The sequence below is a fragment of the Muntiacus reevesi genome, chromosome 9, assembly GCF_963930625.1.
Source record: "Muntiacus reevesi chromosome 9, mMunRee1.1, whole genome shotgun sequence".
Classification (NCBI taxonomy): Eukaryota; Metazoa; Chordata; class Mammalia; order Artiodactyla; family Cervidae; genus Muntiacus; species Muntiacus reevesi.
The window spans coordinates 61,909,159-61,936,549 of record NC_089257.1 but is presented as its reverse complement, the minus strand read 5'-3'; the positions used below and the strand labels follow the sequence as shown (position 1 = coordinate 61,936,549).

The following is a 27,391-nucleotide window of genomic DNA, read 5'->3' as shown; positions in this document are numbered from 1 at the left end:
GGCTGGTGGTCTAGAGCTCGTGTCTTCCCTGGCAAGATAAGAACATGGACAAGGTGACCCCAACGGAAAGCAGAACGCATTTTCTGAGCACTGGCTCCTTTGAAACAGATAGACTCTAGGAAATGGAATCAGGGAACCAGAGGTAGGACTTGTATTTAGGGAAAAAATGACTTAAGAGTGAGAACAGCTGAGTCGAGACCTTTGAGAAGCTCTAGTCCAATCTCCTTAATTCACAGATGAGACACCAAGGCCCAGAAAGAGGGAGGTTCTTGCTCAAGGTCACACGAGAGCAGGAGCAAGGGGAGCTTCTCCTTGAGGGAGAGGCCTGCTGGGATGCCAGCAAAGAATGGGGACCGCAATCCCAGTTGCTAGGAGGCAAAGCTGACGGGTGAGGAAGCGTGGCGATAGGCTGTTTGGGGCCTGTGCAGCACTAGGGCCTGTTGCCTCGGGGATGAGAGAGCAGCACAGGTTAAGTACAGGACGGGCTGGGCTGAGCCCCTGTCCTCGGGGGGCCTTACCTACAGTCTGTCTGTTCCCCAGTAGACACCACCACACACAGGTGACTTCTACCTCTCATGAAAAGCTGGTCACAGAAGAGGTAGAGCACCTTACATGGATTAGGGGCTCAGCCATCCACTTTGCTCTAAGCCTAATGTTTCCATTTGGAAGGTCAATCTGTTCACTTGTGGTTTGGGGGAAATTATCTTTCCTAGGTCAGGCCCCTCAGTGCATGTTTGGGAGAAATGTCTGCCTTGAGTCACTGTTGTTTTCGATCCTACTCGGCAAATGCCCAGACATACCTCTGTCTTGGCCCAGGAGGTGTGACAGCAGGTGCCACTGTCTCAGAGAGGGAGGGGGAGGGAGGCCTTGATTTCTGTGTCTGGATCATGGGTGGTGGTTGTTACCGGGAAAAATCCCACTAAGACACTCTAAGCTCACCTGGTGGAGACTTAAATTTCCCAAGTTCTAGATTGGTGACAGAAATGGAAAATCTGAACAGAAAAAGAGAAAACCCAAGGAACCAAGTCCCTGGGGCCGCCAAGGAGGTCCTTCCTTCAAGAAGCTCAATCTAGTGATGTCTTGAAAACAGTATTTAGAAAACACTTTTAATGTAAACGCAGCTGTTTCCAGGTACTAGTGGGGCAAGTGGAGATGTTTCATATGAGGACCAGGCCTTGATCACTCCACACCCAGGCATAGGCCAATCTGCTCTAAGAGCAAACTGTGCTGTCTGTATTCAGCCTCTGCTGGAGACCTGTCTTGGCTCATCATGGGTCTGTAGAGGGACCCGAGTTGTCAATAGAGAACCACCAGGGTGCCCATACCAGCAGTTAAAAAACAGGCCATTTAGAGAGAGGTCTGTTAGAGATGATTTCCTCGGTGTGAAGCCAGGGTTGTGGTTAAATGGGAGAAACACGCTGAGGTGTTCAGAAGTGGTAATATGATGCCTCGCCCCCTAAATGTTTTGCCCCAAAGAATAGTGTATACATAGACAAATGTGGCAAAAAGTTAAAATATTGGTGAATTCAGATGAGGAATATCATGCTCAAAATATGTACTATTCTGGCTTTTTTTTAAAAACAGAATTGAGAAATTTAAGCTAAAAAGTAGGTAGTTTACTTTTTTCCAGAACTTGAAATTTACAACCTGGTTGAAGCAGTAAAATATCTGGTCACTGATAGGTTAGGAGCGCTTCCTGGGTTTGGACCCCTACCAAATCAAGATTCCATCACTTATCAGCTTATTTCTCAAAGCTATGATTTATTCTGTACAAGGTTCCACTGTACATCACACATTCATCTACTCTTGCTTACACAGTAAACAAGTGTATACACCAGCCCTTTGGCTCAGGTTCACAGGTCTTCCCTGGAGAAGGGTGTCAGGCCAGTGAGACTCAGGGCATCTTATTCTGCTGCCTCCTGGGAGCATGGGAGAGTTCTGCCCTCGAGGGGCACAGGCAGGGCCCGGCTGTGTGGGTGTGCAAGGGGCGCCACGCACAGAGCTCCAGGCCTTGGTGCTCAACGCTTTTCTCTCTGGGACAACACAGAGTTTTGCCCGATGACTTAAGAGCAAAATCAAGCCCCTGGGGAAGAACCATACAACTGAGGCAAGATGTCCCCAGACACCCAGGCTCCAGCTCCCAGGCTGAACTGCAGACTGATGCCAAGGGGAGCTGGGGGTGGCATGGGCATCCCTGAGAAACTCGGTCCAAAGGGCCTATGTCAGGAGGCTCTGAGAATGGGGGCGGGGCAGGGAGGCTGGGGCGAAGGAGCAAGTTAAGGGGGAATAAATTAAAGGTGAGAGAAGCTCAAGGGTCAGGGGCTCATGCTATCCTTCCAACAGCTGGGGAGCAGACCAGGGTTGGGTTAGAGGAAGCTGGCAGGAAGAACTTGATACACTATCAGAAGAATTTCCTTTTACCTACTCTTCTCTTCACGTCACTGCAATGCGAAATGAGCCAGGGGCTGTGGGTGTGACCCCGAGCTCCCTGGCAGCTCTGGACATGGCACTGGGGAAAAGGGAAGGGGCTGAGGGATATTTCAGGGAGGGGCAGTTACCCCCTGGTCCCCAAACACTATAAGGCACAATTCTTGGAGGCAACTAGATTCCATCCAAAACACTAAAAAAAAAAAAACAACACCTGTCAGATCCCAGGTCTACTGTGGCTGTGCTTGGGCCCGGCCAACTCCCACCTAGCACCACTGGGGGCTAGCACTAGAAAAGTTGTACTTGAGGAATTAAAAAAAAAAAAATGACCAGCACAACATCCCAGCTGTGAAGAGGTGTGAAAGAGAGCATCTCCAGTCTGAAAACTTTAGTTACAGTAATTAAAAAAAAAAAAGTTGGGCTTTTAAAAATCAAAAACAGCTTTTTTCAAAGACGTCCCCTCATCTGTCCCCCTGGAGTTAGCAGCCTTAAGAGGGCTCTTGGCTCATGGGTGAGCCGGGTCCAGGCAAAGATGGGCAGCGTTCCAGGCGGCGATCCTCCCAGCAGGCTCCAGAGGGCGCTGTGTTCTCGGGAGGCCGGGGCTGGGCTGAGGCCAGTGGGCCCTTGGACAAGATCTTCTCCCCACAGAGGGCTGCGGTTTATCACACACGGGAAAAGAACCACACGCTTACAAATGCAGACATGAGAAGCCAAGGGCACTGTGCTGGCTCAGTCTGCATCCTGCCAATCTTCCCTACCAGGCGGGGCTCAGGGGCACTGGGCTCCCCACTCCAGGTTCCGGCCAGGCTGCAGCAACTCCTGCTCTGCAGCTTCACTTTCCTTTATTTTCCTCTTATTTGTCAGGACTTTTTTTGCCTTTTTTTGGTCTTTTTAAAAAAACTTAGGTTGTGGGGCCACCACGGGGAAGGGAGGATGGGATGTAGCTCCTTGTTGCTACATGCGGGAGGGCGGACTGGCCAACTCGTAGAAGAGCAGGTAGGCGTCGCTGGTACGCACTTGGCTGGAGGACATGGGGGAGACGCTGTGGAGAGAGCAGGACAGGTCAGCCTGGCGGCCTGGGGGGCCCGTGACACGCAGCTGGGGCAGCAGGAGGGCCCGTCTCTGACCTATTGGACACCCGAGGCCATCTCCTGGAGAGCCTTCTAGTGGGCAGCTCCACACCTTCTGGCCCTGACCGCTCCTGGGTGAGGGACGGGTGTCTGACAGCCGGGAGCCCTGCCCGAGGCCGGTCTCACCTGGAGTCATTGAAGGTGTGCCACTCGCCTGTCACCGGACTTCGGCAGTAGGCTGTGTAATGGCCGCCCATGGTGGTTCCGGAGTGATTGGACACAGCGTACAGGTTGTAAACAGCGTGGTCTGAAGAGGAAGCCTGAGGTGTCAAGCCCCAAGGTATCCCTTGCACCCTCCCCTTCTACCCTTCTCAGTCCTGCGTCTCCTCCCAATTTCCACCTCTCTCTCCTCAGCAGTTTCCCGCCACCTTGGAGCCTCCCATCTGCAGCTCAGACACCCGTGCCTTGGTTCTGTGCTTCCAGCTGAGAAATGCTTACTGGTGTTTTCTGAAGCAAATTCCCTCAAGTCCAGGTCTCTTAGTGGGAAATTCACAAATGTTGTGAGCTTGCTGGTTCGTATCCTGGATTCTGAGAACCGCTTCAGATCTGGTGTTGGTGTGAGTCAAGGGCAGAGTCAGCACAGGAGACAGAGCCCCTGAGGGCGCTACACGTCTCAGGAGGCAGAGGAGGGGAGGGCCCAGCGTGTTTTCTCGTCCTACCCTGCCGGCCCTCACCTGGCCCCCTGTGCTCAGTCACTCTCTAACGTCAGCCCCTGCCCTGACCATCTCAAGGATACGGAGCACCAAGATCTTTGGGAACCTCTGGATGGAGAACTTCTTTATACACCGTTTTCTGGCTCGGCAGCGACAGCACGTCTGAAAGACATAACAGGACAGAGCTGGGAAGGACGCATGGGTGAGGCCAACGGCCGAATGCAGCAATTTCTAGGCTGGTCCGCCCCCAAGAGGACTCTGGGAGATGTGCCCTCCCTGCCACAGAGGGTGATGTACCGGCTTTTCATCGCCATCAAGCACATCCTCTTTGGTGAAGAGCCTCATGCAGTCCATTAACGTCACCTCAGGATAACCTCGCTAGGAGAGAGAAGCGAGGGGTCAGAGGTCAACGAAGTGAAAGGGTAAGAGCGAGAGTTTCAAAACTGGGGCGACAGGGGTGCCTACCTTAGCAATGGGCAGAGAGAGGTCCCAGAAGGGATCAAAGACCGTAGAACAGTAGCCACAATCAGTGCACGTCAGGGAGCTCTTCAGCTGCCCAACAAAGAGATCTGGGGAAGAGACAGATACACGACGCTTAAACGCCATGTCTCCTTTCTCACTGCTCCCACCTCAGTCCTCTGGGGCCTGGGCACTGGGAAGCAGGAGGGATGCTGGGAGAATGGGCTTCTCATGCTCTGCTCAGGCCAAGCAGTTAACAGGGAAGGCAGGCAACCCACCCCCGGCCCCCTTGCCTGCACTTACCCCCGATCCGACTGTCCTCCCGTTCTAGATACTTTCTCCACATCTGGCGCCCTTTCTCATCATCACTAGGACCCAAAGAGAGGAAGACAATTGGGTCAGAGCTGAAACCATGATAAGTGTAAAGACCTAGCCATCTAAATCCTTAATATTCAAAGTTCTTCTGAAATCATTATCCCCAAAGAAGTTCCCATAGTTCGGGCCCCAGCCCTCTCCTCCTACTTACGGCAGATGGTCGAGGTTTTCAGGGTTGGACTTGGGCCTCGCTGTGACCCGGTTCACTTCATTGTGCAGCCCGTCCAGAAGGAAGCGAAGAAATTCCTGAGCATCCTGCTGACTGAACGTGAAGAAAAGGAAGTAAGCGACACCTCTGGTCCCTCGAATCTGCTACTGTCGCCACCCACCCTGGGGAGGGACACGTCCCCAAGGCCCTTACTTATAGCCGACGAAACGCGGTGCGTATCTCTGGATCTGGGTTTTGAACTCAGAGGGGCTCACCACGTCATTGGGGGATGAGGTCCATATGGTCTGGATTAGTTTTGCAAACTCTATAGGAAGAAGAAAAGGGTAGGGGGGGCGTGGAGGATAGCTGAGCCATTTTCTCTATTCTGTAGAGTCCCAACAAAAAGAAGCCAGAGGAAGAGTAATGGGAGAGAAGCATGTAACCCTCGACTCCTACAGTAGCGTAGAAAAGCATCCAGGGCTAGGCCCTCACCTTCCATGAGGGCCGTGTGGGCACGGCTGCTGTGGCTGAGCTCCCGCAGGTAGAGCCGCTGCAGGCAGTAGTCTCTCAGCTCCCGCGTGTTGCTCAGGCACTGCAGAATGGAGTTCATGAAGCACTGCGGGAGACCACTGGACATCAGCAGCGGAACAAAGACTCCGGGCTGGCATGTCTAGTTACCTAACACTCAGAGCCCTCTGGTACACCTGGCCTACAAATGAAGCCTCCCATAGCCTCAGGTCCCTCTTTCTGTAAGTCACAGTGTTGAAGTGAGGCAAATCCCCACTGCTGGCATGGGTGAAGTAACTGGTTATTTACTACAGAGGTGTACAAAAGAGTGTCGGGCAGCTGCACAGAGTGAGTGGGAAGTGATGGATGTCCTGGGGGAGAGGGATCCAGGAAAGTGACTGAGGTATCAGTTGAAAGGGCGACTGCCCTTCAGCAGTGCTTCCTGCTGGGGTGGGGTAAGGCAGAGTCCAGCAACTCCATAAAACATCAGCCAGGAAGAGCAGGTACCAATGGGCCTGGGGGTAGGGAGTGAGCTGTAGCCAGGGTCATCTGGTTACAGTCCCAGTTGAGATGGACTGAGTCCCACCTCGGGAAAAAAGTGGGCTGGGGAGAACTCACCGTGTTCCCAAGGTTTCGAAGACCAGCCAGACCCTGGGCGCTCTTAGAATTCTGTAAGCAAAGAACAGGAGGCATATTCAGGCTGAAGGAAGAGGCCTGGCCTATGTTAGGTTCTCTCTGCAACTTTCTGCCAGTTGTAGCCACTAGCCTCAGGCCACACACATGATCCTCTCTTCAACTTTAATCTACTTACATTGTAGGAAAAGGGGGTATGGAATGCCTGTCATTTCAACACATGACAAAAACATTCTTCAAGATTTTGCTTTCTTTTCTTGACTTATGTGGTTTTGCTTTTTTTAACTGACATGTAATTACTCCCCCCATCTTTTATGTTAATACTTTTCATTCTCTGCCATATTGGAGACTGGAGATTAGAAGCTGGAGGCTAGGAATTCATATACCTGATTCTGACAAACTTCAGGTCCCAAATCCAGGCACTCTCTCAAATGACCTACATTTGTACTCTGAGATGTCTGATATCTAAAGCAGCTGTCATAATGAGCACTTCATGGAGGTCTTGAAAAGTTCAATGACAAAACATCCAAACTGAGTTTAGATCTTCAGCTGGGGAAAATCTCCAGTTGGCCTGCCATTCTGAACTGCCAGAGACAGGTGGAATTCCTTCCAGCTGAGCTCAGCTCCTGAGGGCGGTTTAGAGCCTGGGAGAATCCTCCCTCCTGGTTCAGGTTTCAACATCCTGATCGGCCACTGGCTGGGAATCCTTCTGATGGCAGCCTGCGGCCAAGCAGAGGTCAGCACCTGGCTGAAGGTGCTACTCTAGCTCTTGTTCTTCTTGTGGAGGCTGGTGAGGGGGTGGGAGAGTGAACAGGACTCTGAGCAATGTTTGTCCAGGTCTCTTGGCTAATCCTGGCCCAACCTCCAAGAAGTCAGATAACCTTCCAGCTCAAAGGGTTAAAGCATCAGCATACAGATGAGCCTGCTACCGACATTCTCGGGGAGGGGACCCGGGAGCAGGCAACTCTGGAGCAACACTGGCTGGGGCATGCGTGGGGCCAGCTCAACCCTGATCAGAACAGGAGCCTGAAATAACTCAGCTAAAATTACTCATGCCGTGTGCTGTCAGCAGCTCAAAGCCCATGAGGTTGTCAGCATAAGGGGGTGGGGTGGGGAGAGGCAGGCTGAAGGAGGGCTTTTCTCAGGAATTGCCCTGCTGATCCCCCACAAGTAAGACGATCCCTCCTTGCCAGTTATCAGGTCTAACACTCACAGGTAGGGAGCGAAATACCTAAAGCAGCAGGCAGACCTGCTGTCCACCTGCAGCTAGAAAGAAAAGCCTATTGGCAGCAGGTGGGGTACAAGCATCACTGAAGATCAGCAGTGTATGGTCCCAGACACGACATTTAAATCTTACCTTTATGACAATCTAAACCCTGATGTTCCAGTCAGTGGGCCACAACAGAGATAATTCCCTGGACAAAGACCTTATCAGCCTTTTGAAGTAGACCTGGGGCTCAAGAGAAACACTGAAGTCTGTGTTGCTCATTTGGAACTAAACATTAAAGCCTGCCCACACCTGCATACCTGCTCTTCCTCCCCGAGAATACCCACTCGAACACCTCTTTCCAGCAGTGCTTTATCAGTTCTACTCCGCACCCCTCCCCCACCTGCCCCTCATGCCTCAGACAACATCTGTCTAAACAGGCCACAGAAACAAAGCCTTCTACCGCTGATGACTGTCACTGTCCACCAAAGTGGGCCCTCGACTGAGATAGCAGTCACATAGCACCAGTGGGGGTGCGGCAATGGGAGGCTGGAGGCATCTTTCTAATGAAGCATTCCTGTGGTGTTGACACTTCCCTCTCTGAAGCAGCGGAGGCAGGTCAGGAAGAACAGGTCATGATCGGGGTTACTATTCTTAAGAATCTAACCCTATGTCTGGCCTGGCTGGTGGAGAGATGTGGGAGGCTCCTTTAAGGCTTCTTCGCCAGGACCCTCTTAATTCTGGGGGTGGGGGCTGTGCCTTTGTCTAAAATTTCCTGAGCTTGAAAGTGCCTGCCAATTTCCAAGCACTCTGTGGTAGAAGGCGGATGGGTATCAAGAGTCAGGGGGTGGGAGTGGAGGGGAGAGCAGGGCTGTTCTCTGCCCAGCCAGATATTCTTCTGCCATGAATAGGAAATCAGGAGCTCCAGGGAAAGTCAGCAGTTTCCATTCCAGAGGGGAACAAAATGTCCCAGGAGTGACCTTTCTTACGGGGAAAACAATCCTACCTCAGGGCTGACAGGGAGAGGCCCAAACTGGAGAAGCTGGGAGAGACCCTGCACGCCAGCCTCTCAGCAGGAGAAGGAAATGACTCCAGCTGGGCTGCTGGAGCTCAAGTGCAAAGAGCTGAGAAAAGTTCGGGGCAAAAACTTCCTTAAAATTAGCCATCAGAAGACCTAATTCGACTCAGGAGCAGCCATTGTTCTAGAAGGCAGGTGCCACCTCCACGGCTAGTAAACAGACAGCATTCACCACCCACTGAAGGAACAAGAGCCCTGCCGCTATGTGAGCATGGAGGAAACATCTGGGAACACGGGCCACAGAAGAAAGGCTGATGGAGGTTTGTGTCTTCACACTTGAGACCCCAGGAAAGGGCTTTTCCGGCTAACTTCACCTGTGCCATGAGGGTCAGCCATGAGTCCTGGCTGCAGCCAAGGAGCCTGGTGTGGCCCTGGCACGGGGCAGTGCACGCACTGCCAATACGGGAGCTTGTGCTGTTACATAAGATCTGTCAAGCTCTGGCCCCTTCTCCCTTCCCCGAGGGGGCAGTGCCCAGCTTTTAGCCCCAGCATCACTCTGGGGCAGCTACATCATTGAAGGGATCCAGTGCCCACCTAGCTGAACTGGGGAGGGGAGGGGAGGGAAGGGAAGGGATGTTGACCTCTTTCCCTGTCTGCAACTCCTTTGCCCTTCGTGGGGTCAAAGGACCCCTGCTGCCCACCCTCTGGGAGAGGGCGTTTAGCGATGAGTGACGGGGAGGCGGTCCCTTTCTCACCAGCCTTTCTAGCTGGCTTTTAGCCTTGGAGGAGTCACGCCCGCAGAGTCCAGCGAGCTGCCCGTTCTCTCACACCCCGAGAACTGGTCAAGGTTACGCTTTTCTGCACCTGTCCTGATAGGTGCCAGGAATTACGAGCCCAAGAGCCACCTGGTGCTGGGGTCAAGGAGAGGGAGGGGGCAGGGGGGCTCGGGGGACACGGGTGGGGGGCAGGGACCTCAGCAAGGGGGAGGGGGCCGCGAGTAAGCGTGAGATCACCTGGGGAGGGGGCATTCCGTGTCGGGAGACCCTGGGAAAGGAGGGGTGGGGGCTGGGAAGAATCTGTGCCCCGGCCGGGCGGGCGCGCGGTGGAAGGGGGTGGGAGGGGGGCACCCCGGGAAGGAAGCAGAACCCCAGCCCTCGGCGTGAGGGTCCCGGAAAAGGGCCCCGCGTACCTTGGCTTTGTTGAGCAGAAGCCCCACGAAGGTGGAGAGCAGCAGAGAAGGGGAGAGAGGGGAGCGCGGTCGCAGCTCCTTGGCGAGGGCGGGAAAGGGGGCGGCGGGGGGCTCCTCGGGCAGGGTCACGGTGTACGAGGTGCGCATGCTGGGGGGCGGGCGGCGGGCTCGGCCCCTCGCCTAACGTTGGCCAATAGGGCGCGGGGGAGTACCGCGAGGTCCCACGGCCCGGACGCCCAGGCAGCCACAGCACGCCGTCCACGGCGCCCGGCGGTAACCGCTCCGGCGGGCCGACCGCGCGCTCCCGCACCTCAACCTCCCCGGCACGAGCCGCCAACCGCCCCGGCGCCGGCTCTCGCGCTCCTGCCGACTCGGGGCCCCGCCGGCGCCTCAGGCCGCGCGACGTCATCGTCGGGGCGGGGCTAGGAGCCGGCCCCGCCCCGCTCGGCCCCGCCCCCGGGCCCCGGCACGCGGACCGGAGGCCGCGCCCCCGCGCCTCCCGCGGTTCCACCCCCGGCCCAGCTGCCCGCAGCCCCCCGGGACCAGGCGGGCCAGCCCGCGACCGAGACCTGCAGTCCCCGAGGGCGGGCCGGACCCGGGCGGGTAGGACCGGAGCGCGGAGCCCGGGAACCACCTCCAGTTGGGACTCGGGAGAAACTGCCTTTGAGGCCCAAAGAGGACACGTCTCCAAGGCCGAGTGTCAGCGGGTGAGCTTCCCCGAAGGCAGCGAAAGATTTCTAACTTTTGGAGGGCTGCAGATCATTTTGAGAACCTGATGAAAGCCCTGTACTCATTTTTTTTCAGGCAAAAATGCACCCACCCACAAACTTTTGCACAACATTCTGGGCGTGTGGGTGGGAGGGGACGACTCAGACCTTCTTGGAGCCCAATATCCACCCAATTCGTGAGGGTAAGAGGGCCCGAAGGTAGATTTCCACTGCTTCCGGACGAACTCCCCTCCTCCCTCCAGTCCTAGTTTGGCCCACTATCAGGAAAGGCAATGCCTAGATTTTTTTACATGACAACAACAGGTCACTGTTCCTTTTGGCCCCAGGAAGAAACATTTTTCTGACCTCATCTACCCAATTACCCAACTCCATCTCTCTGAGAATCTCAGATTTTGATTTGTTTTTGGGAGGTGGGAAGAAAGCCACAGCTGGTGGGGAAACTGGTGCTCCCTTGGTATGTGGAGGGGAGTGTCCTTCTCTGACCCTAAGGGCAGCAATGCTTGGAGATCAGAGGTCTCTGGGTTTTATTCCTGCTGCTCCACCCGTCTCACCTATCAGGGACCCACACAGAATCTGCCTGGAGAAAGTATCTTGTTTGGAGCTGGGGCTATTTTTAGCCAGTATTTTTAGCATTTAAAAATACTCTGAGAGGCAGCAGTGTGTGCTGTTACTCATCTGTGGCCTCCTGTTCCTCTTGGCCTGCTCATCTCCACATGTACACGCGCACTGCACACACAACCGCAGCCACATGGGGAGTGTGTCCAGGACACACGTATGGCTGTACCCCAGGCCTCCCACAGAACAGCACTTTTGTACTGTTGAGAGAGGAGCACAGACGGTCGCCCCCGTGTTCCCGCCTCAGTGGTGGGAGGAGTGGGCAGGAGGCAGGGGCTTCAGGGCATCCTCCTAGGTGGTAAGCGACATTAGAAGCGCAGATCTCCCAGTGCACTGTCCTTGCCGGGATCAGAGCTGGGCCCTGGACAAGATGCAACCACCTTTCCCTCCATGGGTCCTTCTTCCTAACCACACTCCTCTGAGCCAGTCCCACACTGTCTGCAGCAAGGCTTGCATTTCATCACATCACTCCCCTGCCCTGACACACCTGACTCTTCCAGCCAGTCCAGAAGCCTTAGGTAGCCTTATCTGTGAGGCTGTGGTCCTTAGGCTGGATAGCACCATGGTCACCACCCTCACTCTTCTCTAATCCTCACTGCCAATCAACCTGCTTTAGCACATGCCTTCTCTCCTTTAACAAAACTGTCACCAGTAAAGTACTTACTAAATGCCAGGCACTGCTGAGTGCTTTATATACATTATGCCAGTTAACTTGCATAACAACTCAGTGACAGTGACGCAGTAACTATTACCTCTGTTTTCTAAATGAAGGATCTTAAGCCCTGAGAGTTCAAATGACTTGCCAGGACTGCAGAGCTGGTACATGGCAGTGTGGGGCTTTGAACCCACATGGGTCCTACAGCAAAACCCATGCTAGTAACAACTACCAGGAGATTCTAGAATGCCCTTCCTGTTCTCTGGCAATTATCTCCTTGTAAATTCTGCTCAAAACTCATGTTTTCCACAAAGCCTTTTCTAATGAACTCCAAGTTCTAAACATTCCATTACTGCATAGCATACTCTCGGTTTTCTAGCATTCAGTTTCCACCATACCAATCTGTCTTACTATGTATATCTTTGTCTTATACATGTCTCTAAGACTTCTGTAAGTGGTCTGAGCTTGTGTGTTGATTGTACCATCACACTGATACCTCAAGGGCAGGACTGTGAGTTCTCTTAGTGGGTGCTTAATAGAGGTGTTGGGCTCATCACGAAAGGGGGCCAGACCAGTCGGTGCTGGAAGTCCCACTGAGCCTCAGAGGGTGGGGTAAGTCTGGGTTTGCGCGTTGAGTAAGTGATTTGCAGGAAGTGCTGTCAGGCGGTCACCCACTGGAGCGTTTGACCTGTTTCCCCATGACGTAGGCCAGCTACCCCGGGGGCATCATGGCATTCTGCCAGCCTGCTCTCCCCCTCTTTCCTGGGATGTAGGAGGTCAGGGGCATTGCTGGGAGCAGGGAGGGAGGCCCAGCTGGGGAAGGCTCTTGCATGGGTGCCCTTTGAGAAGTCTGGTTGGGGAAAATTCACATGGGGTCCAGTCTCGTCAGGCAGGTGTGATGGCTGCTGGAGACGGCCCTGAAGAACTGTGGTCATTTCTCAAGACTCCGTGAGACCTTTTCTCCTTAATGCCGTTTCCTGAAGTGGCATGGACAAAGCATACAGTCTTCAGGGATCTGAATCTGGCTCTGGCTCCGTGACTTTTTGCCTCAAACACACTGAGCTAACCTGAGCAGAACTCCTTGCTGGAGCCCAAGACTGCCATCTCTCAGACCCCATGCTTGACCTGCCTCCCCCGCTGGTATTTTCTCCCCTCAAATCCCCCCTGGCACGGATGGAGTATTTAAATAAATTAAAGTCAGGGTTAGTTGTGTGAAGACAAGACTGCAAATATCTTGCTTTCTCAGCTGTTAGGGGGCAGCCCAGTCCCAGGTTTAGAAACATGGCTTAAACCCTGCTCTGGCACGCACCTGCAATTACCCACGCAAGACGGGACAGACTGTTGGTCTGACTGAACTGGTGGGGGCTCAGGGTCCTTGTTAGGGGTTCGGCTCTCAGCCTTCCAGTGCCTTTGGGGAGGGAGGGCCAGCCAGCTGGACCGAGGTCCCTGGGAAGCTCCTCCTTCCTGCATCACTCAGACCCCAGGAGGCCTAAAGCTCTGTGCTCCTTGGAGCCCCTGGGCAATCTGGTCTGGACCAGCTGGATTCCAGAGGCCCACACACTTCCCTCTCCCATTTATGTCTTTGTGTGGGGTGCCAGTTTTACGTCTCCATTGAGGTGAGAGGGTGCAGGGAACGTGTGCAGCTCTGGGCCCTGAAGGCGATGTTCATTTCTGCAGCAGGATGGTCAGTGGAGCGGCTCTCCCACAGGCCGGGAACATTTTACCAGGCTTGGATGAACTCCTGCCTTGCTGAGCCCACCCCCATGCCACTTGACCTCACTCGCAGAGACATCCATCCCAGAGTGGGGGTGGAGGAGGAAGCAGGGAGCATGGCGCTGGGCACTGGTTGAGAAAATGAGCCTGGGTAAGGTGGCTCCAAGGCCACCAGCCAGGTCACAGCCCACAGCCGGTCTTCAAGGCCTGAGACATTGGCGTCTTGCTGATTCTGACCACAGACTACAAACCGACTGCTCTTTCTTTCTCAGCAGCTAGGATCAGTCCAGCCATGGGACCCCTCTGTGTGACCTTCCTAGGCTGTGAGCACAGCTTCGGGCTCCCAGGAAGTTTGCCCTCCTCCAGGTGGCTGAGTGGGTGAGGACAAGCCCCGGGGTCTCCGGCTGCCAAGCTGGACAAACAGGACAGCAGGGATGCAGTTCAGCGTGGCTGAGTAAACAGTGAGAAGGCCGGGGACAGAGGGAAAGGTCACACTTCTCACCCAGGAGCCGGAGGACAGCCGCCGCTGTCCTCCACTTCAGACTAAAACTCCTCCCTTCCCCCCACTGCTTGACAGCAGTCAAGTCCAAAGTCCCACCCGAGAGGAAAATCACATGACCTCATCTTATATAATCTCCCTGTCACTGAACAGCTGGAACCCGAGGCTTTGTGAGATGAGTCAGCAGCCCCCCCAGTGGCAAATAGGATCTAGGTAGTCCAGGTGCCCAGGCCGACTGCTCCTAGCAACAGGTCCCAGAGCAGAGGGCAAGGGTGTGGGAGAGGCCGTGTGAGGGCAAGACGCTGGGCCGGGCTCCGCATCGGAGTAGCAGGTGCCCAGCCCGTGACTGGTGCTCTGGAGGGCCCTGGGCCAGCTCCCAGCTCTTCTGAGGGAGAGGAGACCTGGGCAGGGTGAGCGCAGGGCTGAAGCTCGCAGGCAGAACTGCCCGGGCTCAGGGGAGAGAGCAGCTGGAGTGGGTGGAGTGGAGGATTAGCGTGGATTGTAGGGGTTAAAGCGCAGCCCGGGCAGGGCTCATTGGGAACAGCTTGTCCTTCCATAGGCCCAGGGGAACAAGAGAGGTGGGGTGGAGGGGGGATGTGACCAAGCTGGGGGCGTGGACCCCTGGCTCTCTGCAGGGCCAACCCACCTGGCCTGGCTTGAAGTCCCCACTGTGGGTAGTGAAAGTTTTTAAAAAAAACAAAACAAAAAAACCCCCAGTTCTGAACCAACATACAACTCTCCTGCAATCTATTGAAGGGGGAGTCTAGGGCAGCCCTCACTGCCCTAGGCTGACAGCGCATACTCTGTGGACTGGCGTTTTGTCGGTGTTTAAGCAAGCCAGTCATGGACGGGAGGTGTTCAGAATTCTTGTCCCCTTTCACCAGTTCTTCACTCGTGCTCAGCTGAGTCTGTGATATTCCAAGTTCATGTGGGCTGTTACTATTAACAGGAGGATTGAATCTGGTTAGATCTGTTCTACTCCCCAGCTGGTCCTGCTTCTTTTGACCTGTAGTTCAGGTCAGCTGCCCAGAGAGCCGGGGGGCCAGGGCTGCCACAGGGGAGTCGGATCTCACCCGGGGCCCTGCCCTAGGATGCACTTTCTCACCTTTTTCCTCCCAGCGGTGGTCCCCTCCCTCCACTCTAGTCAGCTGCCAAAGACCCCTTCTTTTCCAGCAGCACCTTTTCCCCCTTGAGTTTAAGCCAGCTCTGCCATTGCATTTTACTGGTTGCAGATTTCTCCACATCCATGATTTGCTTTGAACCTCATGACATCCCTGGGAGATGGGCAGGGCAGGCATGACCATTCCCTTTTATGGGTGAGGTAACAGTTCACATGAGAGGTATCCAAGGTTAAAAAGGCAGTGTTCTTCCAGCGGTCAAACTGTTCATCCCAGCCTCGGATGACCTCTCCCTTTCCCATCACCTATGACACTGAAAAAACACCTAGGGCAGCCTCCTGTTGCAACTATTTTTAGAACTTATTTCCCAAGCTTCCCTGAGGGCAGGGACCACAACTCACAACTCTCCTGCCCGCCACCCCCCCCCCCCCAACCGCCCCTGCCGGAGCACCTGGAAGGCAGAAGGGAGGACTGATATTGATCAAACACCTACTAAGTGCCAAGCCTACAGCCTTTGATTCCACACCAGGATCTCTGAAGTGGGAACTATGACCGCTCTCGTTTTACAGAGCAAACAGGTTCAGAGGTTCACGCATTTCTCTAAGGTTACGCAGCTTGTAAGCTGAACACCATAAAATGAATGAATGAGACGGGAAGAGCCGTGGATGGAGGTCAGAAAAGAAACTGGACCTGGTTCTAGAAAGAAGTGGTCCAGGCCCCACAAACAGGGCCGTTCTCACCCCAGCAAGATGTGATCAGCACCAGAAGCGGGGGTGAGGGTGGTGAGGGGAGAGGAGTGAGGTCAGATCAAGGCCTCACACCACTGAGCCCAGGAGGGGTCTCTCCCAGTTGGTAGTATTGGGCTGACCAGGAAATTCATTCGGGTTTTTCTGTTACAGAAAAACTCAGACGACCTTTTTCTTGAGGAAGAGCTCAGAGTGAAACACTAGCTCAGTTGTAGGGCTGCTGGTTACTCCTGTGTGTTGGGGGTTGTTTCTGGACAGGGAAAATGGGATGTTACAGTGGCTGAGTTTGCCCTGGGTCCACCTGCCCACTCCTCTGAGGTCCTTTTGCAAAATTCCCCTCAGGCTGGCCCTGGGGGAGGAGGTTGGGGCCAGGGTGTCTGCTGTGGAGACTCCAAGGAGCTTTGGGATCTGCCTGTGTAGGAAGGAGGAGGCCCTGCTCTCCACGGATTGGGGCTGAGATGGGGCTGAGAATGGCTCTGTAGTTTAGTCTGTGGAGGGGAGGTTTTCACACCTCAGTGTGCTTGAAGATTACCTGAAAAGCTTGTGAAAAAGGGCAGAGTCTCAGGCCCTATATCACTAAGAGAGTTTGGCTCCAGGGGGTCTGGATGGGGCCCCCAGACAATTCAGCGCACAGATGATTCTGAGCTAGTCAGTCTGCAGACTTCACTTTTTAGGAACACTGAGCCCCATAAAGAGTCCTTCTGAACAAAGAGAGGGAGCCCCTCAGAGGCCCCTAACACCCAGGCCCCTCCATTGAGAGTTGCTTTCTGATTGATTGCCCCTGAGATGAGCAACACCAGACCTGTTCCAGCCAATCACACTTCAACCCAAGTACATGTCCCCTGAGAATGTGTCTTTCTCTCCGAGGCCAGCTTTTGCCGTTCCTTGTCCACTCTAGCCCTCCAACGTAGCCAGCCCTGCCTTCTTAGGGTCTGAATGTTCTGGGAGGCACCAGCTTTTGCATCTCCCATGGCACTTCACAGGGGGTCCAGCAAGGCTGAGACTCTAAGCAATGGTATCAAGTTGTCCTCTCAGGACCTTTAGTTATGACGAGGTCTGTGTCCCAAAGCCCTGCCCCCATCCTGTACCCCTGCTCCATTTTTCTGGACAAGTCCCCTAAGCAGCATTTCTTGCTGTGGCACAACTATTGTTTCTAAAAGACATGTGTCCTGAGTTGAAGGGCACATAAAGTAATAAAGATGACACAACACCCAGTTCTCCTACCCATATACTTGCCTGTCCTTTTGCATACCCACTCACTCCCCCATCTATCCATTCATTCCTCCATATATCTATTCACTCCCCCATCCATCCATCCATCCAGTCATCCGTGTGATACGCAGGTCAGCCGAATTCTACACTGAGCTATGTACATAGTGAGGGATCTGAAGATTTGATTTCTTTCTCATCCTCTGAAAGCTCACCACCCAATGGGTAAATTGATGACTACACAAGAGGAAGAATTGTAGTCAGTGCCCCAGGAGAGGTGTGTCAGGGATCAGATGTGGGTGGGTCATGCCAGCCCTCACTCAAGTCTCCAGCAGAGCCTCTTCCCTTATTTGAACCCAGGCACATTGGAGTAGAAAGACTGGATCATCTAAAGCCCTAGACGAGAAGTTCTGCACCATTTTCTCCAAAGACACACAAGAACTACTCCTGTCTAGACCCCTGGTCCAGAGCCAGGCTGCGTCCACCAGAGGACAGACCCTCTTCTTCTGATGTCTTACGTCTCAGCATTAAGCCATGTCTCTGGACTGAGAGGTAAAAGCTTGAGCAGGAGGAGAGATGCAGTCAGGGCCGGGGGGGCCTTTCTTACCACAGGGCACACTGGTGGTCTGGGGGCCTCAGCATGCAGTCCAGGATGGGGCAGGGCCTGCAGGGGCCTCAGGCATGTTGGGTGGGAAAGCAGAGGATAAAAGTCGCAGTGTGTGTGAGGGTAGCTGGGCATTTCCAAGAGCACGGCAGGGCCATCATCGAGGGCACGGGTCGTGAAGTGCATTTCCTGGGGAGAGTGGGAGAGCCCCTGAGCAAAGACATCAAGCACGAGGGCACCAGGTGTGCTGAGATGACTCCCCTGGTTCGTCCCCACCTGGGCTACAGGAACAGCCACTGTGAGGCCTGGGAAGGAAACCCTCTGCCTGCGATCGTCGGTCAAGGTGGAAGCCCTTTCCTCATCAGTGGCTTCCTCCCCAGCCCATCAGCAGGTCCCCGAGGGGCAAACTCACCATGGTGTCTCGCCCTGGGGAGCTGGAGCGGCTGGACACAAGGGCCTGGCCCTTGCCCTTCTCCCACAGACTGTAACGGCCACTGGGTCGGTAGGTGGGGCTGAGGACTTCGGGGGCTCGTGAGGGAGGGGTCGGGGTGGGCACCTGAGGTGCGCTGGCCTTGCGACCATAGTTCTCCAGGTAGTCGGCCAGGTACTCGGAGCGGCTGGCTGCCTGGTACAGGCCCTGCAGGGCGCACAGCTCCTTGCGCGTGCGGGCCAGCATGGGGCTGCGGCCCAGGTTCCCAGAGTCCAGCCGGTAGCTATCTGAGGTCCGGAGGCTGGAGAAGTCCCGGGCCAGGTCTGATTGACTGTTCGACTTCTTCTGGGTCAGGGTCACCCCCTGGTCACGGGCACTGACAGGCAGGTAGCTGAGGGAGCTGGTGGTCACTCCATAAGGGAATCCACTGCCCCCGCTGAGGCCACTCCCTGAAGGCCGCTCGGTGCCCCGAGTCTGGCTCTCCGCCCGCTTACCACCCCCGATGACGTCGGGTCTCAGCAAGGGGCGGCCTCGGTCATAGTCCAGGATGGAGGGGGGGCCATAGGTACGGGGACGGGTGAGATAGCTGGTGGGGGGGCTGGGCTTGAAACCAAGCTTCTCCTTCTCCAGGAGGGAGGCAGCCAGGTTGGCTCCGTAGGAAGAGGGAGTGTAGGTGCCATAGCTCGATTTGGTGAAAGGCGCATCTGTATAACGGGCCGATTCTGTGTAGCGCTTCAGGGTGGAGGAGAGCTGGGACATCCTTCAGGGCGGCGCTCGGTGGGGACTGGGAGCCTCATGGGCTGAAAGACAAGGAAAGCAGTCGTCAGAAGGCCCAGCCGGGGGTCAGGCTGCTCCCACTGTGCCTGCTCTCCATCCCCCAGTGGCTTGACCTCAACCAGGGACCACACTTGTCTGTTTCCAGGAAAGCCACTGGCCCACCACTGGGACACACCTCTGCATGTGCGTGCGCATGCAGGTCTCCTCGCACCCAGGCATTCACACCTCAGGGAGAGCCCCAGAGCTGAGCAGGCTTTCATAAACTACACGGGCAATCAGTCTCAGCACTGCTTGGACTAGATGCTCCCCTCAAAGCCTCCAGCCTGAGAGCAGGGACTGCCCCACCTCTGCAGCCCTTCAAGCAACAAATAGTATGCCAGGGACTTCCCTGGTGGTGCAGTGGCTAGGACTCTGCACTCCCAAGGCAAGGGCCCCAGGTTCAATCTCTGGTCTGGGGACTAGATCCCACGTGCCCCAACTAACACCCAGTGCAGCTGAATAAACAAAAACAAAAAAGCCCCCAGTAATATTCCAACCCAAATCCCATCTGCTTCCTCTCCTTGGTTTCTTTCTGCAGGCACCTCTGAGATGAGGGATGCCACCACCCTCACCCCCTGGATTAAAAACTGCTGGACATTCCAAGAGTTCAGACTGCTCCCCTCTTTGGAAGCAATCTTTCGGGAATCTTACACTCTTCAGACAGCATGACCTGAGGATCATTTAGCCAGATCCCTGATGAGGAACAGGAAGGCCCATGAGAGGAGGAAAGGGGCTTAGGTGTGGGTGGTGGTGGTGATGAGTGGCTGAGAGGAACGTGTGACCTCAGTCTCCAGACCCAGTCCCAGAGTACTTCCCTGGACATGGCCACCTGCTGTTGTGGGGGATCCTTGTGTGGTAGAGCCCACCCTCTTTATTGACCTAAGCCTTCAGTTCTAAGTGGAGTTAGGGCCCTGTGGCCTCCTAGGGCTCCCCCTATCAGTACCCACAGCAAACTGATGGTGATAATGACTCGTGCAAAGGGGGCCCCCTAGAGGCTAAAATCCTGCACTGCAGGCAGAGCTCCTGTCTCCACTTGCAGTCCTTGCCGCTGGGGTGATCTGCTGAAGGAACACAGAACCTCTGAATTGAGTTTTCAAAGCCCGAACGGGCTGACGTTTTTTTTTTTTTTTTTTTTTTTTTAACTTTCACATCAAATATATTTTACCACAAGTGAAAGAGGACATTTCCACATTCATCATCCAATTAAACCTTCCCACAGGCCTAGGGAGTGTACAGCCACGACCACACTTTACATAGAGGACACCAAAGCTGACCGATGCGAAACAGCTAGAGCCAGGTCTCACCACGGGGACATCAGGTTTGGGAATCTAGCCCAGATTTCCCCGCTGCTGAAACAAGGGTGATTATCAGTTAGATGCACTGCACCTGTCACCTGCCCTCATTGTCAAGCTTGCTTTAATTGTTGCTACAAAGGACTTGTAGCAACATCCTCCAACTGTTACTCAGACTAAACAGTAAGATGTTTGCCTGAGCTGTTTTTCAGGAACTTGGAGTCAGCTGTGTCCAAGTGCAAGCTCTAGCCAATTAAGACTGGTTAGGACATCCACCCCCCTCCCCCGCCCTGGGGGCATATGAGAGTGTCTACTCGATGAAGGGTCATCTATCTTATGTTCTCCGTTGTACAAGTGGAAAAGTGCCACTGACTTGCCCAGGGTCACATGCTAGCAGAGCCAGGACTGGTGTCCATGTCTCTCAGATTTCCAGCCCAGTGCCCTTCCCACTTTACCTTGACTCACCACCCCCATCAAATTTAGGCTCACATGGGGACCCCCAGAGTCCCTCCATCACTGTAAACCTGCAGGCTTTATCTCAATGGAGCTGGAGGGCAGAGGAGGAGTAGGTAAGATCTCTTACTTTCCTTGAGGGTCAACAGGGGCTCTTGGGGGCTTCTGGGGTGGTGGGGGTGTAGAGCCACCCAGGCCTCTCAGAGGAGTCTTGCCCCGTGGCTGACTAGCTGGGTTATTCTGCCCTAGTCATTGAACCTCCCTGAGCCCCAATTTCCTCACCTGCAAAATCAGTATAGTAATCATCATGATTCCTACCTCACAGGGTTGTTGTGAGGAATAAATGAGATAATAACACGTGAAAGCTCTCAACAAAGACAGTGGTTATTATCTCCTCTCCCAGCCCTGCCAGGCAGCCCGGCTCCTCCCTTTGTAGGCCTATAATAATGTTGGGGCTGGCTGTCTCCTGGCCGGGCCAGCCTCTGACCGCAGCCCCAGGCATCAGGGTTCTCCCCGCAGCTCCTAGTGAGATGAGTGGGTCATGGGCAGAATCTGGCTGTTTGGCAGTCAGTGACTCAGGCAGCCTACAGCCTGCCCTAGGCCGCAGCCTCGCTCACTAGGGCATAGGGGACTTGGTGCCAAGCCCCAGGTGCTGAGTGCCTGGCAGAGAGCTGTAGATACTCAGTCCATGTAGGGTATGGGATAGGTTGCAGAGGTGGGAGGTAAGCAGGTGGCACTTTTCATATAGGCCCCAGGACAGAACTTCCAGGCTCTACCAGAGACCTCTAGCCATTTTCACTCCAGGCCGACATCAGAAAGGCCTGGCCTATAAATTACCATCCACCCTTATTCCCGCCTGGCCTGGCTGGGGGCTCCCTCAACCAGTCATGTTCCCACGGCCAGCACACCTCCTACCCCTTTCTAGGAAAAGAGAACGGGAGGAGGACCAGGTGTATGGCTGGGGGAACCACAGGCTTCCCTCCCATCTGCTTAGCTTCCTGGGGTCCAGAGGGGGAAGAGAAAGAAGGCTGAGGAGGCCAGGGGCGGAGGCGGGCAGAGGCTCGGGGTGGGGGCGTGGGACCAGTCCTGCTCTATTTCACTTTGGAGAGCTCCATCAATAATTCAAAGTCACAGAGGCTCCAGGTCTCAGGAGCTGGGCTCTGGGACACCCGGCAGCCAATCGGATATGCCCCCCACACCCATAAGGGCCTGAACTCCTGCCTCCTCCCCCCAGGTCTCTCTACCCCTCCCCCCACACTTGAGCTCGGGGGAATTGGTATTCTGCAGGCAGCACCCCAAGCTTGCGACCTCTCCTGGCCCTGCTGACGCAGAAGTGCTGGGGCCAAACAGGTACAGCGGATAGGGACAGACGGCCCTGGGATGGCCCACAGGTTGCCCTGGGCAGGATCAGGGTCGGAAGTGGAGCTGCACCACTCGCGGGAGGGCTCCTAAACCCTGCTCTCCTGTCTGCTTCAATCTGCCAGACAACTGACAGGCCTCCCCACCAAGAACAGCCCCCTGGAAGCTGTCTGGTCAGTGCTGGCATCTGGCAGAGAGTTCCTCTGTCTGGGGAGAGGGTCCCCACTGCAGCTGAGGCCTGGAGCATGCCTGTCTCCTCCCCCAACCCCTAGTTTCGCCCTTGAGGACAGTGCCAGCATCTTGCAGGTGGGCAGACAGCTTGGGTTGGTGCCCCTCGAGTTACCTGGTGTGGCTGTCCCTGGAGGCTGCAGGAGGCACCCTGGGCGGGAGAGCGGGCCGCGGCCCTGGCTATAGCTCTGCTGCCCAAGACAGGGACAGGACGGGCACTCACATGGCCGCGAGTCTCCTCGTTGCCAAAGGAACGGCCTGAACTGAATGGCCCTTTCATGGGGCAGTGGGAGGCCAGCTGATTGGCTGTGATCCCCCGTGCCCCTCCCTGCCCAGCGTGGGGCCCCTGCTGCCCGACTCCTTTCGCTGTTTACCCAGAACTGGCAAGTACAGGCATGCGGTTCCAGGCAGCACCTCCCCAGGTGCCTGCCACCTCGGACAGTGGGGCAGCCTTCCTGCCAGCCTCCTCCTTCGTCCAGGCTCACCAGGGCCCTTGGCCCCTCCCTGTTCTGCCAGGCTTCCCTTGCTTCCCTCTCGTTTTACTCAGTTCCCCTTCTTGGGAGGTGTGGAGGCACTCTTCCTCCTGAAAGGACGAGGGAACCAGTTGGCCATCACCCTGCCAGCAGGTACAGAGCACCCCTAGACCAGGCATCCCACTGGGTATTTCTTAGGCAGCTTGTCATTTTCCAGCAGCCCAAAGTCCAACACTGAGATAGCCTTCCCAACGCCCCTGGCTTACAAACATCATTTGAAGGTTTAATTTTTTTAAATGTTAAATTGAAATTCAAAATACTTTGATTCAAATAGACAAGAAATTTAAATAGTGAAACAGACAAGTGAAGCATTTAGCATTCATATTTCTGAAGTTATTAACGCTTAAATCAGCACTAAGACTTCTGGGACACCGCGTATTAATCACTCACTTAATCCTCACGACTGCCCTAAGCAACAGGTGCTGTTATTATGCCGGTATGCAGATGAGGAAGCTAGGGTTTGGAAAGGTAGTGTGGATCGCGTGGGGTCACACTGGGACTGGGACCTACCTGGGCTCTGTCTGCTAATGCCTACCTTGAAGCCAACCCGCCACCCCCTTCTGTCTTCCCAGGCCTTTCCCTGAGCTGGCACAGGGTGGGGGGCCTGCAGCGTGGGGTGAGGGGGTCCAGGTGGCCGCCGTCTAGGCAAAACAGCGTGGCAGGTACAGACTCCCAAAGGAGCTGCCCTTCGAGTTTCCACTGCAGGCAAATGAAAGCGAAGCCAGGCGCAACCTGAGCCCCAGAACAATGCTGATCTGCTGAGAGATGGTCCAGGAGGCCTCCATTTCACCCGTGATGCCAAGCTCCTTCATGTCCCCCGCCTCCTACCCTTTGGCAGCTTGGGTACCCAGTCTAGGTGAGTCAGGGCTTAAAATGAACCCTATCTTCCTGGGGCCACCCCAGCCCATTACGTCAGCCACTGTCATTTCCTGCTGCTCACGTGAAGGGCTCCCTAACCTGCCCAGTCAGGGGAGGGACTTGCTCCCCAGGAATGCCAGGCACTCTTGGCCCCCAGGGTATGGGATGGGTGATGCCCAACATCCCAGTAGCCTTCACGGCCCCTCTCTGCCCAGATCCGCTCTCCTGTCTGGGGTGAAGGCACGCCAGCTTCTGTGGCCTCCACTGCCTGGATAGAAAGCCCCTAGCTGGGGTTCAGACATATACCTCACGGGGGTTCCTCCTATCTGTGTTCGAGGAGGTGAGTAGGGAATCCCAGCCAGTCCCACAGGTGCTTGGGAACCGTCACAGTGGTGACCTCAGAGCTTCCCAAAGCTGCTTGCTAACAACATCGGAATGAAGCACTGAGACAGCTGACCTTGAAGGGTAAAGTGGGCTGACAGAGGGGCCCTGTCTCTGTCTACAGTTTCCCACCCACAAGCCCAGCTGCTGGGACACTGCCTAGACACAAGCGTCATCTCCTAGGTCGAGGGATGTCCTGGCAGGAGTGGAAGATGGAGGCAGAGGGGGAGGCTGGGGTGGGGAACATTTGTGCTCTCACAGTTCAGGAGTTCTGTTTACTGCTCTCAGATGCCTGGGAGCCTCAGCCTGCCGCTAGCGGCTCTACCTCTCGGGCTGGCACCCTCTTGACCCACCAGTTTAGTGCCTGATATGCTTTGGCCGGGAGTCATCAAGGGGATTGGGTCCCTCTCAGTCGCTCTAGATCCCAACAGTTACTCAAGGCCTGGGAGGGGGTAAAAGAGGTAAGATAAAGAGACTGGAGATTAAAACCAGAATTCCGCCTGGAGGAGGAGAGGTGGGTGGGCTAAAGGCAGTGTCTCTTTAGGGTTCTCCTTCATTTGGGTTGGGAGGGGGTGGGCATCAGACCTCCAAGAAAAGGCAAAGATATGGGGCCCCCAGGCAGTGTTGGAATCCTTAAATTCTGTTTTCCAACGACTGTCCCAGGCACTCTCCTGGAACCCCCACTCAAGGGGAGAGCTCCAGGCTCCTTCCCTCTCCTCCAGGGCTTCAGCTTCTTCCTCCTGGCCTCCCAGCCCTTGGTCCTGCCCCTTGATCTTGCCCATAGCACCTCCCAGGCCTGGTGGGGTGGCCTCTCACATGTTCCCCCAAACAGACAGGGATCCCTCAAACAGACAGTCCAGGGCCCTCTGGACAACAGCCCTGTGAAGTTCAGATACCAAAGGGGCAGTTACTGACCTGTGTCCGGGGACACTGGGCAGGATCTGGGGGGCTTCTCCTTCCCCAGCAGGGCAGGGAGCGCAGCGGCGAGCCCAGAAGCAGGAGTCTGACTTCGGCCGGGTAATCCGGGGCTCAGGTTACTGACTCGATATATATAGTATCTTATCTGACCTCATGGAGATGGCTAGCTCCACTCGCTGGGATTCTGAGCCCAGGAAGAATTAAAGGGGAAGTGGCAGGCCCTCCCTCTCGAGGTGGGTGCCAGGCAAGGAGACCCTAGGAGACTGTTTGCAGGGAGCGTTTTGAAATGGAACAGAAGGGGGACTAAAGGGGAAGCAGAACTGGAAAGAGGGTAGAGGGATGGGGGTGGAATTAGGCAAAAAATATGGAGAAGGAGGTGTCAGTCACAGAACTAGAGAAGAGGAAGACGCCCGAGTCCACCTCCTTTAGCTTTGAGGTAGAGGGGACCTGGAGGCAGACAGGAGCTGGCTCAAGGACACAGAGGCAGGGAGAGGCAGAAGGGACCTCTCTCAGGCTTCCGGTTCAAACTCTTTTATGATGGACTTCTAGGCTTGGACTTGTATTCCAAGTCTTTCCCTTTTATTGCCTCGGAGACATTTAAGTGGTCATTTAAGTGGTCCAAACCTTATTTAGTCTTAAAACGGGAGTAATAATAATGATATACCTCATGGAGGTGAGGATTAAATAATGCTTGTTAATTTCCTGGCACATAGTAAGAATTTAATAAATGATCATTACTACTAAATCGAATACTTCCACTTATAATTAGTGGTAGCATTTGTCGCGTGAACCTTGCTAGGGAAAAAAGGTTCCTCCAGGCCACCCCGTGGGACTGTTCTCATGTCAGAAAACTGCCATGGTTTTCCGAGCTGATCTGTGTCCCATAGCTGGCAAGGCAAATGAGGCTTGCCCTATTCCCAGATATGCAGTCCACCCATCAGAGAAGGGCCAGGCCCACTTGGGCTCTTTCCTTCTCTACCTAGAAAAATATAGCAAGTGTAGCTTCCCCCAGGCTACCAGGAGCAAACCTGGCTGCTCTGGAGTGGTTCCACTCTACCTGGAGGAGTGTTCAGGATCCCGAGCCTACAGAGCCGGGCTGGCTGGGCAGGGTCACAGGAGGAAGGTGCAGGATTCTTAACCTCTCGGGCCTTGGTGCTCTTGTCAGCTCCCAGTCTGTTTCTCCTGTTTCTCGATGGCTCTCCCTGGGGACTGGGAGTACCCGGGATGGTGCCTCCACCCTGTCTCAGCAGAGACTACTGACTCAGCTCAGGTCCTGACGATGCACTTCAGAGGACGCCCTCGTCCCCAGCCCTCATTCCAGTCCTCATTCCGACTCCAGTCTGGCATCATCTACAGCATCAAAGGAATGGTGACTGCTCCAGCCCCAGCCCAACCAGCTCTCCTTCCTCCACTGTACATGTGGAGGACTCTGGGGACCTTCTCCTGCCTGTGCCTGGGGAGATGAGCATGGGCAGGATCTCCAGCTCAGTCCCATTCTAAGAGCGGCCAGGTCAGGAGGTAGATGCTCCTCCTTAGAGGACAGCCAGAATGGGTTGGGCAGGACTTCCTTAGGCTGTTGAGTATAAGTTACTTGCCTTGGAGCATCGCGTGCCTGATTCTGGTTTGGGATTGGTGAGAATTTCAAAGATGCCTCTTTCTGGTTTGGGATTGGTGGAAAATCTACCCCTCTTCCACTTAACTACTGCCCCCCCCCCCCAACCCTACCCCCTTTGGCAAACCGACCAGAGACAAGCCCCCAGGAGCTTTGAGAGGAGGGAGTAAGAAAGCTGCCACGCACACGTGGGGAGGGGGTTGTCAGGGTCCAGGCATCACTCTCCGCCACATCCCACACAGGGCTCGGAGATATGGTCCTGCTCAGGCAGCGTTTCCTTAGAACACGCCGATCAGCACACAGATGGCTCTCCCTGGCACCCTGAGCTGTCGGCTCACACACACAACTGGCACCCACAGCTGGAGATCCTCAGCGCAGCTGGCATTTGCCCTACATTTCTAGTGCCCATTCTGCCCAGGCGGTCGTTGACACCTCACTTTCGGAGCCTCAAACGGCACTGCCCTCCGTATCCTCCCCTCCCCAGCCTCCGACAGGTGGCACGTACCTGCCTATTCTTCGCGGATGGATGAGTCGAGCCGGGCACAAGCATGGAGCTACGGGTGAGTCCCGGCTGGTACTGGAGCGGCGCAGTGAACAGCCGCTGACGCAGAGGGCTCCCTGGCCTCGGCTCTTGCCCGCCTCTACCCCACCTCCGCCGGGGGCCCAGAGAGGACCTCCCCGGGAAATCGGCGCCACCCAGCGGGCCGCCGCCTCATTGCGCCGGGGCCGGCAAAGCCACACCTCGCGTCTCGCGTCACCGAGACGCGTCACGGCGATTGGCTTGCTCCTATTGTGACGTCATCAGAGCCCCGCCCAACCAGGATCTCCCAGGCGACCGACATACACAGAGAACCACGTGGAGAAAAGGCACAGGAGCT

General features: G+C 55.2%; 1 protein-coding gene across 4 annotated transcripts; it reads right to left on the bottom strand.

The window, feature by feature from the left end:
• Nucleotides 1–1,741: 1,741 nt before the first annotated feature.
• On the bottom strand, nucleotides 1,742–27,158 carry USP2 (ubiquitin specific peptidase 2). 4 transcript variants are annotated; one of them, XM_065946188.1, is made up of 14 exons: nucleotides 27,019–27,158; nucleotides 18,046–18,863; nucleotides 17,637–17,822; nucleotides 6,318–6,368; nucleotides 5,685–5,808; nucleotides 5,406–5,517; nucleotides 5,196–5,306; nucleotides 4,973–5,037; nucleotides 4,676–4,779; nucleotides 4,508–4,588; nucleotides 4,294–4,372; nucleotides 3,996–4,103; nucleotides 3,684–3,804; nucleotides 1,742–3,469 (listed from the first exon to the last, which is right to left on the bottom strand). In XM_065946188.1, the coding sequence occupies exons 2-14, from the start codon at nucleotides 18,820–18,822 to the stop codon at nucleotides 3,382–3,384; spliced, it is 2,007 nt and encodes a 668-aa protein (XP_065802260.1). In that variant the 5' UTR covers nucleotides 18,823–18,863; nucleotides 27,019–27,158; the 3' UTR covers nucleotides 1,742–3,381. The 4 variants fall into 4 exon arrangements, with proteins under 4 accessions (XP_065802260.1, XP_065802259.1, XP_065802261.1 ...); XM_065946187.1 differs by lacking the exon at nucleotides 27,019–27,158 and adding an exon at nucleotides 24,899–25,050; XM_065946189.1 differs by lacking the exons at nucleotides 17,637–17,822; nucleotides 27,019–27,158 and adding an exon at nucleotides 24,899–25,047.
• Between the last annotated feature and the right edge of the window lie 233 nt (nucleotides 27,159–27,391).

What these genes read in the sequence shown, in the direction of transcription:
- USP2 (XM_065946188.1), bottom strand. Translation starts at nt 18,822, where the DNA reads ATGTCCCAGCTCTCCTCCACCCTGAAGCGCTACACAGAATCGGCCCGT. An exon ending in TTCGAAACCTTGGGAACACG is followed by an intron (nt 5,809 to 6,317) that starts GTGAGTTCTCCC and finishes GGTCTCCCGCAG; the next exon opens with TGCTTCATGAACTCCATTCT. An exon ending in TCTCTCTGCCCATTGCTAAG is followed by an intron (nt 4,589 to 4,675) that starts GTAGGCACCCCT and finishes TCTCTCTCCTAG; the next exon opens with CGAGGTTATCCTGAGGTGAC.